This window comes from Coloeus monedula (genome assembly GCF_965178545.1).
Source record: "Coloeus monedula genome assembly, chromosome: 1".
Taxonomy (NCBI): Eukaryota; Metazoa; Chordata; class Aves; order Passeriformes; family Corvidae; genus Coloeus; species Coloeus monedula.
In genome coordinates, this window is record NC_138781.1 from 30849361 (window position 1) to 30869956 (window position 20596).

The 20596-nt window shown below is 38.2% G+C and overlaps 1 protein-coding gene across 7 annotated transcripts in view; it reads left to right on the forward strand.

Annotated features, from left to right (window-relative positions):
* HDAC9 (histone deacetylase 9) overlaps window positions 1-20596 on the forward strand; it is a 456537-nt gene that overhangs the window by 339600 nt on the left and 96341 nt on the right. For all 7 annotated transcript variants that reach the window (XM_082290871.1, XM_082290873.1, XM_082290872.1 and 4 more), the window contains 3 exons: window positions 6782-6889; window positions 19596-19651; window positions 19894-19981. In XM_082290871.1, coding sequence (XP_082146997.1) covers window positions 6782-6889; window positions 19596-19651; window positions 19894-19981 — 252 coding nt within the window. The remainder of the gene's footprint in view (window positions 1-6781; window positions 6890-19595; window positions 19652-19893; window positions 19982-20596) is intronic.

Here is a 20596-nt window from a genome sequence, read left to right on the forward strand (position 1 = left end):
CCACATATCTGAGACTTGAATCTGGGCCTAAGTGTTTTATTTATGAGTTTTTTCTAAAAACAAGTACTAATCCACATCTAATCCATGCTATCCTCCCTCCATTCCCCCTACCAATGATCCACACATCACTGTTTCACTAAGGTTTTGAGATCCTTTACAGTGTCTAATGTATGCTTTATGAGACCTTGAGATTCTGGATGTCTGTCATAAAAGTTAGTTTAAGAGAAACCAAGTAAAACTATTTCTTTTTGAGATACTATTCTATTCAGGATTCAGCTTGACTTAGACTGATTTTTTTATGCTTCTCATTTTGAATACAAAGCTATTTATTTTTCAATACAGACCTCACATATTTACTAGGTTTTTTACAAACTTTAAGATGAATTTTGTTTTTACAGAGAGGGTGCTGCATTTAAATCAGGGGATGACTACCAACATCAGTAACTCTGCTAGGCATTCAAAAATTAATTAATAATTAATTTTTTTACTAAATATTTTCTGAAAATTGGCTTTGATTGGCTTTTCATGTTACTTCACTATTGGCAGGCAAAACTTGAAAGACATTAAGTATTCTACATACAATTGGTTTGTGTATTGCCCACATTCCTTGTCCTTGAAGAAAGCCTGGAAAGAGGTTTTTGGAGTCAGAATTAATAGCCTTTAAAACTATTTTTAGAAGTCCTTTTCCATAAATATTATTACTGGTAAATTCTCCTACTGGAATTATTCAAACACAGAAGTCAATGCAAGACTAAGGGAATACCATGGTTTTTGTTTAAGCAATGATTTGTGATGATCCTTTGAATTATTCAGCCTGCTGGAGCCTAAAGATCACATGCCCTTCACAATTTATTTGTAAACCACACTGGTAGGCAAGAAAATATGAAAAGCTGATATTCTGGGTACTCCTTATGGTAGGCATTTTAGATCAAAACAGCTGGAAATGCCTTTGACAGAAAAAATCTTTGATACAGCTGCAACAGCAGTAAAAATAGAGGAAGCTCACTGTACATATTTTTCCTAAAGCAGTACACTTTTACACACTTCCTGTATCTGGGATTTATGGAAAAGGCGTCAGCCATGCAAACCTTTTCTCCTTTGTTCCTTAACGAGTGACACGGCTGACAGGCCATTCATTAGAAGTTGTTCCTTGGAGATGATGAGTACACCTTCGCTTCTTTAGTCATGGTGAGATGAAACAGCAGCTGAGAAGCACGTTGAGGACCTTTTGCTTCCTAGTGGAAATCACAGAGGTGATGAATGATCACCAGGACATCTGTAAGAGTGGGAGGTGAGAGCTATGAGCGTGACACCTGGGAAGCCGCACTGCTCATGGTCAGAAGCAAAATACTCCAAACTTACGCGGTAGCATTAGCTGGCACCAACAGTGTCTAAGAATGACAGACTCCTTGCTGGAAGTGATACTGAAATGCCACACAATTTTTAGAAGCTGGAACACTTCAGAAAAATATTTAATTTCTGTTTTCAAGCCAGGAAATTAAAAAACCCCAGTGATAGAAACATGTTTGCTCTGGCATAAGTGAAAGAGTGTGAGACTCTGAATGCTTTTAAAGCTAAAACACAAGAATTTGCTCTGCAACACATAAGTTTTATTAAATTTCAGTATCACTGAGGATGTCAGTACTCTCCAGTATTATTTGTCAGATATTCTTAATCAGTTTGTTTACTGCATATAGCTACACTGTTGTTAGCTGACCAGATTTTATTTACTTCTCAGTATTATAATCACTTATATCAAAGGACAGAATCTTTTAAACATAGTTGTTTTTCTAGATTTGTCTTGAAATGTATCCATCTGAAATGCATACTTAATTAACTTCCATCCAAGAAGATGCCTTTAAAGAAAGGGCAAAGAAGCCCTTCAAACTACTGTAAAGAACTGCTTGTTGTCCAGGATATTGGACACATAGAATACAAGGACTGCCATCAAAGGAGCATCACAGGTCAAAGTTTCCACGAACAAGTAGATGACAGATTGTATTTTTTTGACCTGAAAGTAGAGTATCTCTTGTGGGGACGTGTGATAATTCCAAGAGGGCTGGTTTTGATTTTAATGATGGCAGTAATTGTGCAGAGAATCCAGAGCAGGATGAGCAATTCAGTGCATTTTACTTCCTCCTAGGAGGAAAATCAGAATTCCACTGCATAAAATGGATTTACATTAAATCACAAGTTGTGTGTTTGTGGGTGGGAGGAGGGGTGGGCAGAGAAAGTTCTAGGATGCTTTGAATTCATCCCAAAGCAGCAGCTTGGGCTCTATTTTATATTGTCATATAGTTATCAGTGGGTACGTATTACAATAATTTAAGAAAGAGAAATAACTCACACAGATGAATACATCATGCAGGGTGTAAAAAACTGAAAGGTTTGTCAGACTGTGAGCAGCACCTCTGGTCAGTAGAACTGTGATGCAATGACCACTTGGCAGATCCCAGGAGGTTTCTGGAGACAAGAGGACTGAAATAAAAGATGAGGAATGAAGAGGTTTAGTAGCAGGGAAAGGGACAGGTAAAAAAACCTCAGTTATTATTTTAGAAATGCTTTAGCATTATTATTCACACTCCTTTTTTTGCCCCTCTGAGGTAGGTTCGAGATAAATTCAAGTAGCAGGAGAAGGAACATTTCCAGTTTTGTCAACTGCAGAGATTTCAGAAAGATCTTTAAGTAAGCAATCTCTCCCTCAGGTGTAGTGCCATACCCTTCCTCACTGCTTTCACACATTCCACAACCTGAGCACAGCATAAGGAGTTGGTAACTTTCAAACATTATAGTCAGTCTTCCTTAACATGAAAATTTCCAGCCCAAAAGGGGTTACAGGAAAAGCTTTCTGTCTGTTGAAGTGTCTCTGCTGTAAGGCTTCTTCTTTCTTAGCTTGTTCTGAGTATGCTTAAAGTCTTCCTTGTGGAAGTGGCATTATCACATAGATACTTCTTACAGGAAGCATTCATATCAAGTTTTTTTGTAGTGCAAAGCAGAAAATTTCTGGACACAGGGCTTGAAATATAAGTTGCATTCAGTCAGGAGAAGTTACCCACATTTCTTTTCACTTAAGTCATTCCCTTCCTCTTTAATGCCTCCACATCCACTTCAGGGACAGGTAGCTTAATTTCTATCATCTGTAGCTTTGCAGAGTATTAGCTTTGCTACACATGCCAATGATTGAGCTATACTAGATGTGCTTGAAAAAGTCTGCAACCTACATTGCTCATTCAGGAAACTGGGAGTGAAGTAAATCCATATGTGTGTTAGAAAGTCAGTGTTCGGATAGGGCTCATGCTCTCTGGCTCTTGGCGCTATCATGCACATTTCTTCTTTGAAGAGCTGTAGCAGTGATAGGATTTTTGATAATAAAATATGTAGTATTCTCATAGTTCAACACTGACATTTTGATGCTTTAAAAATTTTTTTTTCATTTGTTTAAATTCAGAACATTCTTCTATCTTGACAATTTTTGAAGGACTCCTAAACAGAAGTAATATACAAAATTAAACAGAAAAAAGGCTAAGATTCTGTGTTAGAATTCAGCTACAAATGCTGCATTTTCTGTAAATTTTGTTTAACATTTTCTGAAAAACAATCCTAATCCAGATAGGTTTTGCACTGAATTCTTTGGCTGCTCCAAAGCACTTGAACAAAAATAACCTCTTATAAAATTCCATCTGACTTCGTCATAGTCTGTGATTCAGAAAGCATCACATTTGTCACAAATTCATGCATAGTCAGCATATAGATAGGCTGTCAGATATATGTGATATATACATGCAATAGAACCAGAAACCATAGTGTCTAATCCTATTCCCTTCAGTTGTATAAAATCCAACCATTTCATCTCACAGGAATAAAGAAAAGCATATCAGTAGGATTTTAGAGCTGCATTTCATATACAGCCTGACAACTGGGCCAACTAGTAGCTGTAATTTTAATGGGTTTGCCATTTATACTACTGTATTTCAACAGCAATTTACAAAGTAAACATTAAGTAACACTAAAAGAAAATCTCTGTTTAAACACCTGAAACATTGAAGGAAATACATAGAATTAATAGAGATATAAAATGGAGTGAGATGGCATTTTCTAGTTGTTACAGCTAAAGGGTTGGCTGTGTGATGCAGGTTCTTCTAGGTTGTTCTTCATGAGATGCTCCTCATAAATTCAGTCTTAATTTTGCAAAAACATGAAATAGTATTTGATACCTAAGTTTGTAATACTGTGCCTTTTCAGGGTAATTATTCATATATTTATGTTACATTTCTTGTATTATAGTAACTATGCATTAAAGTATGCAGATTCAGTTAGCTACCCCTAGTTTTAAGAATTTACCACTCATTACATGTGCCATGCCCAAGAGATTAGCTAAAATATCCTGAATTTCCTGCGTTCATTCAGGTGGTAATTTTTGAAAATTTCTCAGGAAACACTGTTCTGTTTCCTGATTGCCCATTTCTTCTACCAGTCCAGGTAAATTAAGGTTGCAGTCATTCAAGTGGTCTAAGGGAAATTTTTCAGTGGAAGATACTTGGTCTTATTATCCCAGTTCAGTCTCCTCACACTAAGCTGAAAGCAGAAAATGATAAATGCTGTACCCTGGCCAATGCTCAGCGTTCAGCAGATGGAGAGACTGCAGTCTCATGTGTCAGAGCAGACAACTGTCTTAAGGGTGGGTACTCTCAAGCTGTGGTTACAATTTTAACTTAATCAGCCTTCCTGGAAATGAATCATAGTCCCTTTGAGGATGCAGGTTGCTCCTGCTCATGCCCTGGTGTATGAAGCAGCTGCCATTGAATCATTTTCATCAGCCACTCCTTCACGTTAACCTTAATTTGCTAGCCATAAAAATGGTAAGAAAGTACTCCCTCCCAGCCCTCTTGCTGATACTTCTTTATTTAAAATACTGCACAATATTTTTCAAACTTTATTATGGTTTGATTAAATTGACTTAACCAATGACCTCTACTTATTTATCTCCTGATTACCTGTAGAAATGAAATTTTTTTCACAGTTCCTTTAAAGCAATAGAGAGATAACTTGAAGGTCTGCCTAATGTTATATATGTCACTATATTTTTACTACTTGGTTTCTTTCTTGTTTCTTGGTAACTATTGATTAGTGTGCATCTTTTGGAAACCTACTTAATTTCTTTAAATCACAAGCTATCAATCTACAAAACAAATATAATAAATCATCCCATATCAGGCTGATAATTGTGTTTGTACAACATTTTGAGTTTCTCAGATGAAAACACAGTGTGCTGTCATTACTGTTATTCTAAACTTTGCAAGCAAAATCAGTTTTCTTATTCAGATCTACTGCAAATACAAACAATTTTCATTAATTCTGCTGCATGCACGCAAAACTGATCAAAATGATAGAAAAATCAGGTCCAGGACACTGAAAAATAAGATCATTTTAGTAGCTTGAAATATAATATTATTGTAACAGTAATGGCGAGGACATTTGACAGGTGTAGAGAAGATCAAGCTTAGATCAAGCCTTTTTTCTGTTTCAAATGAGTAATCAGAGAAATTCCTCAGAACTTCCAGAGTCGAATAGCAGTTGCATCCATTTTCAATTACTTGATTTCTTTCCTTTTTTTTTTTTTTTTTCCAAGGAATTAGGAACAGAAGCTTCTGGTTCAAACTGAAAACATGTCTCAGTGTGCTTGGAAGTCATCCAAATAGCATCTGCCACAGTATTTTGTCTATTTCTAAACGTTTTTCTTTTCATGATAAATTTGTACGGTATGATACAATTAAATGCACTTCCCATGGAGCATCAAGGAAGTCTGGCTGTCTCTCTGGATAACTTTTTCAGACTATTTAACACCATCATGTCTGCTTCACATAATAGGAAATATATATATAGGGATATACAGCATTTCACCTCTATGTTTTGGTATGTTTCTGCAAATAAGGAGGTATTAAAAATAGATTTCAAAAGTAAAATTTTAGCATACTGACTGACGCTGTAAAGCAGTGCTGCTTAGCCACCTTTACATATATAATGTTTTATATGTCACACTTGCTCATTTAGAAGGTGCAAAAGATAACTTTATCTGCTTTAAAAACACTCATTCATCTGTTACAAAGTAAAGCCTTCCAGCCAAACTTATTAGCTCATCAAAACTGGAGATACAGCAAGGGTCTTGCTTTATGTAATTCCATTTTCTGTCTATGGCAAGAGTGACTGCCGAAATTACTCGTAACAATTAATTGTTCCAATTTGTTATTTATAAACAACTGCCTGGGAAGAATAAACGAGTGGTTACTACTCTTTTGTTCCTACGAAAGGGGCCACTGATGTGCCACTGATGAGCTTTGGTGGCACGGGCTGCCCATGACGCTGCTGGGGCAGCGGTGGCTGTTCCCGATGGACGTTCCCGATGGACATTCCCGATGGACATTCTCGATGGTCCCGGCCCTGGCAGGTCCCCGTCACCTCGCCAGCTGCCCTGAGGAGCGTCTGGCGAGCAGGCCCGGCCCGGCCGATGTAACAGTGTTTGTAATGAGAAATCTAAACAGGGAATGGCAGCGAGGCATGACAGGAATGTGTTTCCATTGGAGAAGCCCGTGTAGAGAAAAAGCATAAGCAAAGCCATGTCCAGAAGGCCTTTCAGCTGGCCAGCACGGAAGACTGATGTTATTGTACACGGGCTGTCACGCTGCCAGCCCTCCCTCACGGGTTTGTTTTCTCTCATGCTCTCCCTCTCCCTCTCCCTCTCCCCTCTCCCCTGCCTTCCTCCCGGGGCCGGCTGTTTGCTCAGGTGGACAGTGACACCGTTTGGAACGAGCTGCACTCGGCCGGGGCGGCACGCATGGCGGTGGGCTGTGTCATCGAGCTGGCGGCCCGCGTGGCCTCCCGGGAGCTGAAGGTGAGGTCCGGGCCGCGCCGTGGGTGGGAGCGCCGCGCGGGCCGGGAGCACGGGGGCTGAAGGGCGGCGTTGTTCCAGCGCTCGGCTCCGCGGAGGGCGGCGGGACGAGAGCCGGCAGCGCGGCCGCGAAGGCGTGGCATTGCATGAGCTGTAGCGGCCGTGGGCAGTGCCAGCGCGGAGGTGCTGCAGCCCGAGGTGAAGTTAGTGCACATCTCTGCCCAGTGGCTGCGGCACTGCCTTTGAAGTAAAGTTTTAAATTTTTTTTTTAATGTGGCTGTTTAGTCACGTGCGGAACCTCGGGATACCACCCAGCGAGAGGGGCGGCAGCCGCCGGGTTAAGAGGGCGCGGCTGGCGAGGAGGGCGATGGGCAGGCGGTGCCCGGCTGCCGGCCCGTGTGCCCCCGCTCCTGCCGGGCCCCTTCCCGCTCCTATCTCTGTGCCGCGGGATCCGCAAGGCATGATGTACAGAACCCAAATTACCGCCAGTCTAAACAATTTATAAAAGCTCCAGACCTGACAGACTTTGACATTTTATTTGGTATTTTAACGGCCCTATTTAAAGGTACACCATATGCAGCCGGAGTGCAGGTTTGCCCCAATAAACATTGTTGGAGCTAACATGTCTCCTTAATGAAACTGTTTATTCACTTTCCAGTCCAGATACTAATGGATTCATTCCTATTTCCAGAATCAAGATGGAAATAAATATTTTAAAATTAGCACTGAATGATGATTTTTAAAATTCTAAATTCTGTTTGGAGAATTTTCTTCCTGTCTCTCGCTCTTATTTCAATCAAAATATGTTAGCTACTTGTTTGGGAATGGGGCATACATTTATGTACATATGTAGATAGATAGAGAACATATCTGTTGTACCAATGACATCATAATCAGGTGAAATGCAGTACTATAGTTCTGACATAATCAAATGCAGTTACTAAACTTTTATGTTCAAACACTGAAATGATAAACCAGGTACCACACAAAGTGTACAAATTTTGAAATCTCAGATCAAGGACAGGGTGCATTGTATGGGATACTGTTATGTATCCTTTCTGATGAGTTCTTCATCCCCTTTAAGATCTTCTGGGCACAGTAGAATATGTAACTCACTGTGCATTGTTCCATACAAAATACTAATGAAAGTGAAGAAGGATTTTTAACCTAGTTTTTATCTTTGGAAACTGTAGGACAGACACCAGTCTCTAAGGCAATTTAAAAGCAAGTTTTGATAATAATAATGAAGTGTGTCTTGTGTGTACTTGACATGAGCAGGGGCCACTACAGAATCTTTACCACTTACCTCTGTACATTTGTGGTGTGACTCTCAGAGTGTGAATGCTCTTGCTTATTTATGTGTGTGATAGACAGCTAAAAAGAATCAGCAGCTATTGTGAGATTTCTCTTGCTACTGGTGTTGCAGCAGTCTGTAAACAGATGTTTTATATTCAGTACTACATACTTTATATTTAGAACTATTTTGTAGTTTACTGTAACATTATTGTTGATCCTAAATAGAATCTTTTTCTACAATGCAGAGAATTGAACCAGTCTCATGCCACTTGCAGTTGAGACATAGGAAAGGCAGTTGTTTAGTAGATACACCCAGTAGCTAGTTTAGAACAAATCATCAGAAAAACAGAAATGGAAAGGATTTGCTGTGAAAGAGAACTGTGAATATTCCTACCATTCCTGATAGGTTTTTATCTAACCTGCTCCTAGACTTCCAACATGAAGCCCAGCGATTTACATGACACTATCGCATCTGTATGAACTATCAATCTGCATGTGGTATTTTTAATCTAATGTTATGGAAGGGTTATTAATGCCTGACTGTCAGTAGAAAAGCATGTTAGCAGAATTTCTGTAAATGCAGCAATCCTGACATTAGCTGTTTCATCAGTCTTCCTATGTTTGCTTTGTCACTGCATCCATTCAAACCCAGGGTTTCCTAGCAAGTTGCTCTCAATACTCTCATGTCGTAAATTACATTAGGGGGATTTTTGCAGTGTTTTCTGGAGCTCTCTACAATCTCCATAAGATTTTACACCCATAGATCTGTATGTTCCAGTCTTTATGCCTTTACATGTTCCTTTTTCATCTTGCTGCCATTTTATCTGTAGCAAAGTAAGTTGATGAGCTGTTTCTGTTAGGGAAAATACCAGTTTTGTAATGTACTTGTGAAAATCTAATGGGAAGAAGATGAAGTTGACCACTTTCACATGCATTCATTGAGCAAACACGCATGCGAAGGAACCATTTAGGGCCTGTTCTGACTGTGAGCACTGAGTGGGAGGATTAAGCTCTGATGGGGATCTGGAATGATCTGCTACAGCCTCAGAATTTTTGGAGGATTCCAAGAATTGCATGCAAGCTTTAACAGCTCTGCAACATGTTAACAGCTAGATGAGAGCAGTGGAGAAGCACACCGTAGTAGTTCCCTGGATGTTTACTACAGTGGATTGCTATCAGATGGTGTACTGTCAGTTTGGTGTCATCTTAAGAAAAAAAGATAAATGATGAGACAGGGCATACTGACTTGTCTGAAATCCCACAGTTCTCTGAGAAGAGCTGTGTGTCCTGAAGTTCACGGTGGCAGACCCACAATACACAGAAATGAGTAACCACAGAGCAGTGCTCCAGATTGAAGCAGAGAAGGCAGTGGAAGATCTACCCACTGCACTGCAGAATCACAGATGCCTTTTTTTGAAACAGCCATGGTGACATTAGGATAATCTCAGAGTAGAACTGTCTAGTGTAGACAAAATCATGAGACAAAAAACCTCAGAAATGAGAAGCTGAGGTAATTAATTTAACAAGTGCTTTTCTGACATGAGGATTATCAAATTTATAGGTGTAGTTAGGTATAGGCAGCCCAAAAATTTCTTATATCTTGATGAATGAATATGTATATTCAAAAAAGAGTAACATGGTTTTCCTAAGATAAGTTGAATATAATATTTTATTTTTTAGACATGAATTCAATTTAAAACCCAATTTTTTTACAACTGTGCCTAGCTAGAATGTGGAAACAAACATCAAGTACCTTATATTGACTGGGATTTGACAAATAAAGTTAATTTCAGGAAGGACAGGACATTTCAATTTCTATGCTTATTCCATGGTCTTAACTGATATCATTTGCTATTGCACAAAGTGATAGTAGTAGTTTGGAGCTATAAGTACATGTTGCTAAGAAAAGAGACTGCAAAATAAACCATGAAAAGTCTGCAAAACAATTGGGAGATTCATTACAGAGTTGGGCATGAGTCAAACTCATATACAAGGCAAAAAATCCTTTATTCTGAATTTCCTGAGACTATCAGTCCCATTGCACACAAGTTTCATTGAGAACAGCAACATGTTGTTCATCTGATTTGGACAGTGTTCAAAAACTGACCAGGAATTAAGAGGAATTCTCTTTGCTGTAGTTCAAACCCCTTGTGAGACATCAGATTTCTTTGATCTCCTTGATCACTGGGAAAAGGATGAGTATGAAAGTACTAGAGAGGTAAAACAATAGCTGCAATAGTAATTAACAGTGGTGGGTTTTTTTGGGCGGAGTTTTGGTGTGGGGTTTTGGTGGGTTTTTTTGGTGAGTTTTCTTTGGTGTTTTTTTTTTTTTTTTTTTGTTGGTTTGGTTTGGTTTTTTTTTTTTTTTTTTTTTTTAAATCGGGACAAATTGTCCCTTCTCTGGGATGTCTTAATCTGGATGTTTTTTTATTTAATTATATACAACTGTAAAAATTAAGCATTCTGTGGGCCTGCTTAATAATATAATGAGCAGTCATTAATATCCATTTGATACACTTTTGAGGTAATATTTAATAGAGAATAAAGAATTGCATGTGATGTTATACTGAGTCAAAGGCTATGCTTTTTCTTTTTTCCTTAATTTATTTACATGTCTGAGGAATGTCATCTTGGTAATATTACAATAGGAGGTGAGCCTAATTATTACATGAAGGTTACCTTTTTTTAAGCTGTTTAGAATTAGGAAAGCTGCTGATGCACAATGAGGTATTTATGTTATGTGGAATCAGAGCCACACCTCTCTTGTCTGCCTGTTTTTATGTATCTATGTTTGGTCATTTGTCATTTCCCCGACAGATTTATGTAGAAAGCTTCTCATACTCTGCTGCCTGACTACAGATTTTTAGAAGAGAGGAGTATGTGGATCTGGGTGAATAGAATTCCACCACAGTCATTAGCTATATCCAGTAAATAATTTTATCAGATAAGAGAAGTCTTATGATATATTCCTTAGTACTTGGGGAAGAAATAGAGGTAGTGCCCAGCATATGATTTCTTGCATGCAGTATGGCTCATGAACTTGGAAATCATTGTCTCTAGCGTCTACTCAATGACCTTGCCTTCAGAAAGAGGGCCCACAAACATGCAGAGAGAGAGCATTTCTTTCCTGGAAGCGTCTCCTAAGGCTCTCATTCCTCTCTTTCATTGCCAAAGGATGTGGCACTGGGAGATGCTGTCCTCCCCTCCCTTCTCATTTATTGCCCAGCCCAGCTGCTTCTCTTACACTGACTGTGATGATCAGCTCAGTTCACCTCCCTCCCTGCTGTTGTGCTGCTTCACTCACAGGCAGCTAGGCACCAGGAGACTCTTCCCTTGCCTCTGCATGTGTCCTACACAGCAGGCATGTCCCTCCTGCTGGCCAACTGGGCAAGTAGAGGGATTGTACAAACCCCACATTAGACATGTCTCGGAGGAAAATAAGGAAAATTTCTGCATCTGCGGTTTTTTGAGTTTCAGATTTCATTTCTAACTATTAGAACTTGCAAAGAATCTTATCTTCAGGACTTAGCTTGCCAAATTGTTTTTTTTTTATTTTTCCTGAAAAAGCTTAGACTGCTGTTATTTTCATTTTATTAACCAAGTTATTCATATTTATCCTGCCACCTGTTTTGTTGCCATATGTTAGGTGTTAATGAAATGGTTAATACTACATTTAAAAAGCTGGAATTCAGTTCAGTTAATTTAGTGTGATAATTTTGCAATAATGTTACTTCCCTGAATAATGTCTTCAAAAATGTTATTTATTCTTGTAATAGTTGTTTCATTGTGTGTTGTTTTGTGAACATTAAATGTGTCTTAATTTATTTTCTGATAACAATTTATACATTTCTCTGCCTGTCCCTCAATATCTATAAATTGGCTGGCAGGAATAAAAATCACACAGGTGAAAAATATAATTAAAAAAGAGTATACCTAGTAAGAACCTCTTTTTGGAAGGAGTTTCCAAAGGGGAGATGGGAGTAATTCTCCCAATGGGAGATGACTTTCCATCATCATAGAAAACTCACTGCCAGAGCAGACCATGTAGCCATGGAAAATACAAAGGAAGATTGCTGAAACATTCTTCTTCAGCCTCAGATGACTCCTTCCGTACTATTATCAGCTAGGATTAATTATTTTAAGTACAGAACCTATAATAAGGATTATGGTCTAGTTTACTTTGCATATCCTTTAAATATGTACATCTTGGTGGTGGTAACACTTTTTTCTGTGATAGAAACATGTAGTGCCATATATTTTTAATTTGACAAACTTGAAACAGAGGAGAGCTACACAAAAACTATCAAGAGCTGGTAGGATTTGTATGATTATTCCCTGCTTAAAAAAAAAAAAAGTTTGAATGGATTAAGAAGCAATTTTTCAAAAGAACACTCAAGAAAAAAGGCACATAAGTTAAAAGCATGGTCTGAGACTGTCTTGAATATCCACTTCAGCTGAATCAAGCACAAGCTCTTTTTCTACCTTATCATATGTGTGTGCACACACACACAAACACACACGTGTAAAGTTGCCCTGTTGGTAGTTAAGGGTCATTTAACAGAATGAATGCAATTGAAATGAGGTTCCCCTGAACCAGAATCTGATACGTTCCTGGGATGGTTCTTTTTGATACGTCAGGTTGAATCAATACCAAAGTAAACCTCCTGAGTTTGGTCATTGCTACTCTGGTGTCCTTGTATAATCCATAGATGACTTAAATTGAACTTGAAACTCTCCTTCCAAATGAGCTTGGTTTTTACTCTTCTCAAGGCCTTTGTCACGAAGGGCTGTGGAAGAACCGTCGTGTGGTAAGTAGTACTAATCTAGTGAATAAACAGAATTAGCTTAATCAACCTCCTCTTTCCCCCAAGTTCTTAGTTTTCTGGTTTTAAAAGTATTCTGAATAAAAACCTTTCAGCCATATTTCACAGCTCTACTGCTATGTTTTCTTGCAACAAAAACCTAAAATTAATTACCATTCTAAAGACAAAATAGGCAAAAACAATGTCTCCCTAGTCCCACAGTGTCCTCCTTCTGGTAAAGCTTCAGGCCAGCAGATTTCCATGGTGGCCTGAACAACACAAAACCCCACAAAGCTCCTCTGTTTGCCTACAAAAATCTCCTTTCCTGGAATGTGCTCTGTGCTCAGGTACCTCCTGGACAGTATTTCTCCTGCAGCCTCTGCCCTACCCTTGTTTCTACCTTTTCACCCTCTGCCCTATAAAAATCTCCTTTTACTTGAAAACAAATTCCAAGTGATGTGTGACAGCCACAAAAAGAGGCATTTTTTCCACACCGAGCCACAGCATTTTGAACAATGCATGTGTGTAAGAAACAGTAACAAATGAATACTTATTTTACTACTGTTAATGATTGATAAAAGCCATCAATCAAAGTTACCAATGCAGTTTTTTAGGTAGTACTTTGTATTCTTTGCTTTTACAAAGTTAAAAAAATTGTGAAAGTTCATATTAAACCATCTCAGAGATACTCTATCCCAGCAATTATGGTTATATTTTTAGCTGAATGACTGTTATTATTTCATATAATCAGATAACTTTAATTATATGCGTGGTACATAGCTTATCTCCATGACCACTCTGTACTTAAAACTCTTTTGTCTGCTTTCTTCCCCAATGTAGTTAACACTAGTTGTGGCTAAACAGGCCATCATGGTTGTATATAAATTAGTCTGCAAGCACCAACTTTTCATGTGTTTTCTGGTGCTATCCACTTAGACCTTCAGGAAAGCAGACAGGGAACTCTTTGTTTCCATGAGAGTTAAGTGTTTAATGTCCATTTCTGTGTACTAGCTTCCTCTGCAAGACAAAATGGTATTCCCTCATGTCCATTACTGTTTTCTTAATCTACATGCTGCTAATACTGCTCTGTTAAATCACAGGTTCTTGTTCCCTGCACTCACAGACTCCCAGGGCCAAATGCTGGCTCCTGCTCTGGCTGTATGAGTAGCTTGTAAAATTGTCCCAAACAGTTGCCCAAGGATTGCCTCAGCCTTACACCACTCATTCTCATGCTTACCCTCGCTGATGGATGGCATAGCTTAGGACTGTGTTACACCATAAGGCACTGGTAAGAATATGGTTATCTTCTTCCTGCTGCCAGTTGCAAAGGGATTCTTGTAGGCAGCCAAGACTTAAAGCAGCCCTGATGTTTGTTATTGTAGGAGTTGACTACACCAGAGATAGCAGAGTTAAAGATGGCACTAAGGCCACTTTAGGGATTAGACCTGTCAGATACACTGTATGGACTGCCTTTTAAATATAAAGAAATTGGGGTTTTATATGACTGTATAAGGATACAAGTGTATGTATCTATATCTATATCTATATCTATATCTATATCTATATCTATTTATATATATCTATATCTATATATCTGTATCTCAAGGAATATAGATTCTGACACAAGAAACGGATACATTTCTTTATAATGATATATTACACATTTCTGTATAATTCTCATTCTGAAACACGCGCACACTGAAGCAAAAATAGAACCTTTCTATTAAAAACAAGTGCATGTCCAAGACTGCCTTGTTTAAGCACCGGTAATCTTAAGAGTTAATTGCGAGATAGGTTAAGGAACTTAGACAGGTAGAAATTAAAAACTTCCCACACCTAACCTTAGGAGCAAGTTGAGCTTCAAGTGTGGAATTCACACCCCCAGTTAGTTACCTGGTCTCCATCTGAAATACACAGAACAGGTGAGGTTGGAAGTGGTCTCAGAATGTCCTTGTATCCTCTTCCCTTGCTCAAATAGAGCTGCCTAGAGCTAGTTGCCTAGGACTATATGGCTTTTGTATATCTCCAGGAATGGAGACTCTACAACCTCTCTGGGCAGCCTGTTCTATTGCTCAGTCACCCACACAGTAAAAGGGTTCCTTCATATGAAGCCTCTGCTCTTTCAGTGCCCATTTCCTCTTGAATAGTTGGCATAGATGGCATTGCTCATTCATTCAGGGGTTTACAGCTTTAAATACAAGAAGACCTTCAATTTCTAATAGTAATTAAAGAGTTTTTACATTTGAATAAAAGCTGAGGAAGAGCTCCAGACCTGTTGTTAGAAACTTAGACTGAAAAGATGTGTCTCAATATCTATTTTATGGACCACAGAATCTAAATACAGAGTGGTGTGGTAAACAAATTTACAAACTCATGCCCATGTTCAAGAAGGAATTGAACCTTCTTGAGTCTTCTGCTGCTTCAATAAGTGCTCTTGGAGTGCCTGCTGTGGTTTATTGCTATTTTTTGCATGGCAATGGCTTTTCTTGAAGTCAACAAAAAGCCAGATGATTTTACTAGGGTAGTACCAGGCTGAAACTAGTATGCACTGCTTCTCAGTGAGGCTTCTCACCATACCTGGAGTACCTGACGGGCCACGTCACTCTTGGTTCTCTTGTAATCAAGGCAGAGCAAGCTCCTCACTGTCATGTGAACAGAAAAGTCATTCACACCTTGCCACAATGACCACATATTGCTCTAGAGAAAAATTGTCTACATCTAGTTTTACCTCCTATATAGAGGTAATGTAATTGAAACACCAGTGGAACTCTGCAATAGATGGTCAATTCCAAGCCCTGGACTATCCATGCATGTTATGGTATTGTCTTGAGTACTTGTCTTGGAAAGGTTCATGGAGAGGCACAGTAGATGCCGAAGCATGATGTAGACCAACAATGTAGCCCCACACACTACAGAACAGGATTAACTCGACCACCAAAGACAAGAAGGTCACAGTAGGATATTGTGCTGGTTTGGCCAAATTTAGAAATATATCCTCTGAGAGAAGGCAGGTCACCACCCCTCCCCCACCAGGTTCGGGAAAAATAAATTTTCCTCGAAGGAAAGTGAAGGAGATAAAAACTATTTATTTAACAAACACACAGGAAAAGGAAAATAGTGCTAAAGAATAAAATTTCGCTGTGAAGGAAAAAACCTGGGAAAGTGTTAGAGTCCTCCCGATGTGTTCTGATATTGAAGCAGTCCAGTAGAAAAGGGAGAAAATCTGAAATTCCAGGGAAGAAAAAAAGTTCAACTCTCAGTCTCTCTCTGGAGAACAAGAAGCTGAAACTGGCCAAAACCTGTTCTGGGCGCAGCCAGCCGGGTACTTCCTCGCTCCCCTGCCGCAGCTGGGGAAAAAACTGCTATCTCTGTGTGACCTTGAACAAGCTGCAAACTGCTTTGAAAAAGTTTTGCTCAGTTTTTCCTTCCCCCTCTCAGGCTCAGTTTAGAGGCATGGAAAGGGACAAGAATTAATTTCTGGGCATAGGGCAGTGATATGGGATACACATCACAAAGTCACCCCAAGACAGATGTACACCTCTGTTCTTTGGAAATCAAGCATCCAACTACCTATTTAGAGTCATGAAAGAAGAGAATACTTCGCTTACTGTGGAAAAAGACTAACATTTTTCTTAGTTTTCATTAAAGGTCCAACTCAGCGGGTTTATCTGCAGTCGATCTTCTGTGTAAACTGAGCCTGGGCAGACTTCTCTTCCTTTGTTGTTCAAATATGCACAGATTTTAGAATATCTCTATTCAGGCTTTACTCTTTATCCTCAAATTTAAATAAAGGTAATCACATAATGGCACAGACATGAATCGTTTTTCTAATGTTCATGTCTGTCAGTCAGTTTAATGTTCTGTCTACTTATAAAGGTGTCTATATCCTAGTATAAATAAGGCTCTGTACAAAAACACTTTGAATTTATGTGTGTTGGCTTCATTTTCAACATATTGCTGTATGTTAGTCTTTCTATCTTTAAAGCAGATTTTTGCCTTTCTGTCTACTCTGCTACTGTCTACTGAGCTCACTGTCTGGTATTTAAAAATTGCCTAAATAAAAAAAAAATCATGTTCCATTGTGCTAATTTATGCTATGTTCATGCAAAGTTTGAAAGTAGGAGAAATCAAGTGTTTTATCAATTGCACAAAAGTTGCTGATAATTCTGTATGGTAACTAGTTTTCAGTGTTTGGTATAGTTCAACCGTATATTTTACCATCAGTGTAACATATGCACTTTTTTTTTAAAAAAGAAAATTTCCCATGTGAATACTGAACTTTTTGTGATGTAAAAACTCATGAAAAGTGGTCATGACCCTGTTGTGAATATCCTGTGTGCTGGTGGAGAACTGTAATAATTAAGCTCTGATTTCAGAAATTACCTAGATGTAATAAAACAGGGTTTCCAAAGAGTCTCGTCAAAGTAAGGGAACAGAAGAGAAGCCTATACTGTAACTGTCATATTGTCAAAAACAGCAGTGCTGATATTTTCTGTCTCTATATTGCCCCATGAAATCCTCCTAGAAATAATCATCTTAATTATATTGATCTTTTGGGAATACTGATAAAGGTAGATGATAATGAGCTGTTAGCTGAGCAGGGGCAGCTGTAAGCCTTTCATGGACTTTTTCCAAATTCTTAAAAGTATAGAGAGAACAAAATACAGGTAGCATCATGCTCTTTCTCTACTAATACCCTCTTTCCTGAGTCTTTTTTCACCTCATTATCACAACATTCATCAGCATAAATATACTTTGTTTTTTCATAAATGCTACAAAAGAGTTCTTTGCCAAATTCTTTTCTAAGTCATATTTTGTGTGAGAAGGAAATGTTAAAATACCCTCAGAGGGATAGAGAATACAGTTTTAGCTGAGAGTCTAAAGCTGGTTTAGTTCTGCAAATTAGTGAAGTCCACAATGCCTTTTTTTTTTTTTTTTTTTCTGGTGTGCTTGATCTATAGGCAATTTATATCCCATCTCCAGGAATACCTACCTGAATATGAACATGTATAATTTTTGTGCCTTTAATTGTTGGGTTGTTGTATTTTGTTTGTTTGGGTTTGATTTTTTAATGTGGACAGTTAATGCAAAATAAGTCATGATGTCAAATCCCTCAGATTTTTTAAATGGTGGCCAGAAGAACCACTGTTACAGATGCACTCCCTTGGTATTGTAATTTAAGTTTACTCTGATAGAACTTTGGCCATGCTCCACAAAACTTTGCAGCTGTCTGCTTGGATTACATCTGGCAGCAAATTAAATACTTCAACCTAGTAGTTTTGTTTATAAATTAATGCCAGTGAAGCAACACAGGTAGACAATTTCACTGGTGCACACAAAACACACATTCATATGATTGTAAATAAACAGATTTCACAGGAACCAATGTAAATATTAGCTGCCATGTTCTTCTGTATTTACACCAATGTGAGTGAAAGTTTAATGTTTCTTTAGTAAAAGTTTTTATGTTTCTTTCAGGTTAGAGAAGGCTGAAACATTTACATTTATCAAGTTTTAGTATATCAAACTGGAATACTTTAATACAGATTATTAAAATACAGAAGTATTCCAGCCTTTTTCTTCCTATCTCCTCTTCTTTGAAAATACAATGCTTGGTTGGTCATGCAGCCATACATACACACCAAGTGTTTGTGTGAAGCTGTGTGAAAATGCAAGTTGGGCCAATATCTCATGTCATTAATTTGATGGCCAATATATAGCTGAATAGAAGGACCATCTTGGGTAGCTGAAATAAAGAGGAAATACAATGAAGCAGTGTTGTTTCTCCTGAATCTAACTCTGGTAAGAGAAATTTGGAACGATACACAACCTTATGAGGCACTGCTTCTTGAATATATAGTCTGACTTTCTGAATAGAGCTACCTTGCCAGCAGTTCTACATTTTCTCTTTACCATACCCACTAGAAGGATGGAAAGTCCATTTTTCTTTTAACTTCAGTGACTCCAGAGGCAAAAAATTCCTTGGTCATCACTGATCATAGTGCTGTACTTTATGAAATTTATATACAGTTCCAGAAAGTGTGTTAGAAATTGACTTCAGGGAATCTATTAACTTGCAAGCATGGCAGGTTCCCAAGTATAATTTATGGCTGGCAGAAATATGGGATATTCATTGTCATCCTTTTTCTACTGTTAGAAATTATGTGTGTGTGGGTCTGAATTTATCATTTAGTCCGTACAGAGGTAAGGTCAACAATGGCTAACCATGTCAAATGTATACCCCAAGCTACTTTTATTTTGAAGCATCTCAAATTGGAGCAAATTAAGATTACATGATCTTAGATGACCTTCTTTTTAAATGTGAATTCTAAACAGCAGAATTGATAACAGGGCTTTCTCATCCTGCCTTTTTCCTCCTCTTTAGATCATGTTGCGTGTGTATGTATGTATGTGCATGTGTGTATTTATATAAGTTTATATGCCACTGTTCTCAACTGTATTATTTCTGGCAGTACTATGAAAGGGTATTGGATAGAAAAATTTCTGAAGAGCCTCTAATAGATTTCAATCCCATCTGCCTGCTGCTCTGTTTTGCTCTGAGTAAAGTATTTTTTTAAGCTGATAATTGAAAACCTATCTTGCTCTTACAGAATGGCTTTGCTGTTGTAAGGCCCCCAGGCCATCATGCTGAAGAATCAACAGCCATGTAAGTACCAGGGAATATTGCCCATCTTGGAGCACTAAGGTTACTGGCAATCACCTGCATTGTGCATGTCTCTGAAGAACTGTAATTGTTAGCAGATGACTGAAAAGGCTTTCTAGGTACTCCCAGAAGCAGATTTATGGCCTCAGAGATCATATAGCATTTTTTAAAATGCTCTGAACATTATTTATAGCTGTTTTCCTGACTGATTTGCTTTCTTATTTCTGTTCTTCTCTATTCCACAGGGGGTTCTGCTTTTTTAATTCGATTGCAATTACTGCCAAATACTTGAGAGACAAGCTAAATATAGGCAAGATATTGATTGTAGATCTGGTATGTATTCCTGGCAAGCATCACACTTGAAGTGCATCTAGGTAAAAGACAATGAATTTGTATTTATATGTCAGACTTTTTTGCTTTTAATACCTACAAGCAATAAAGGTGTGCATTTCCTCTGATTTTGGGAACTCATTAAAGCCAGGATGGCAGTACTGAAGCTATAAACATCTATGTTTCACTTTAATGGTGTTAACTGCAATTTAATGAGAAGAAGGCACAGATCAGGGCAACTTTTATGGTCCTTAAATGAATTGATACTTCCACTGTTAAAATAACCCTACAGAACCCAAATTTACGTTTCCCTACAGAATAGAAACTTTAAGTCGTCAGATATTCTTTAAAGAATGTTATTGCATTGGTAACAAAATTTCCCCAGTTCACAATAATTCGACTTGTTGTGTAACTTTGATATTGTTAAACAGATCGACAGGTCATTCTCTCCAAGAAGTTTTCTAGTTATGTGTGCCAGGTTTTGGTGGTTCCCTGAAGGAAAGACATGTGATTAAAATCCACTTCATTGGATTAGTCTTGTATTTTAATAGAAGGCATTCTTACACAATACTTAAGACATTTAACAAATGGATTATTTAAATGCAGATGACATTTGGC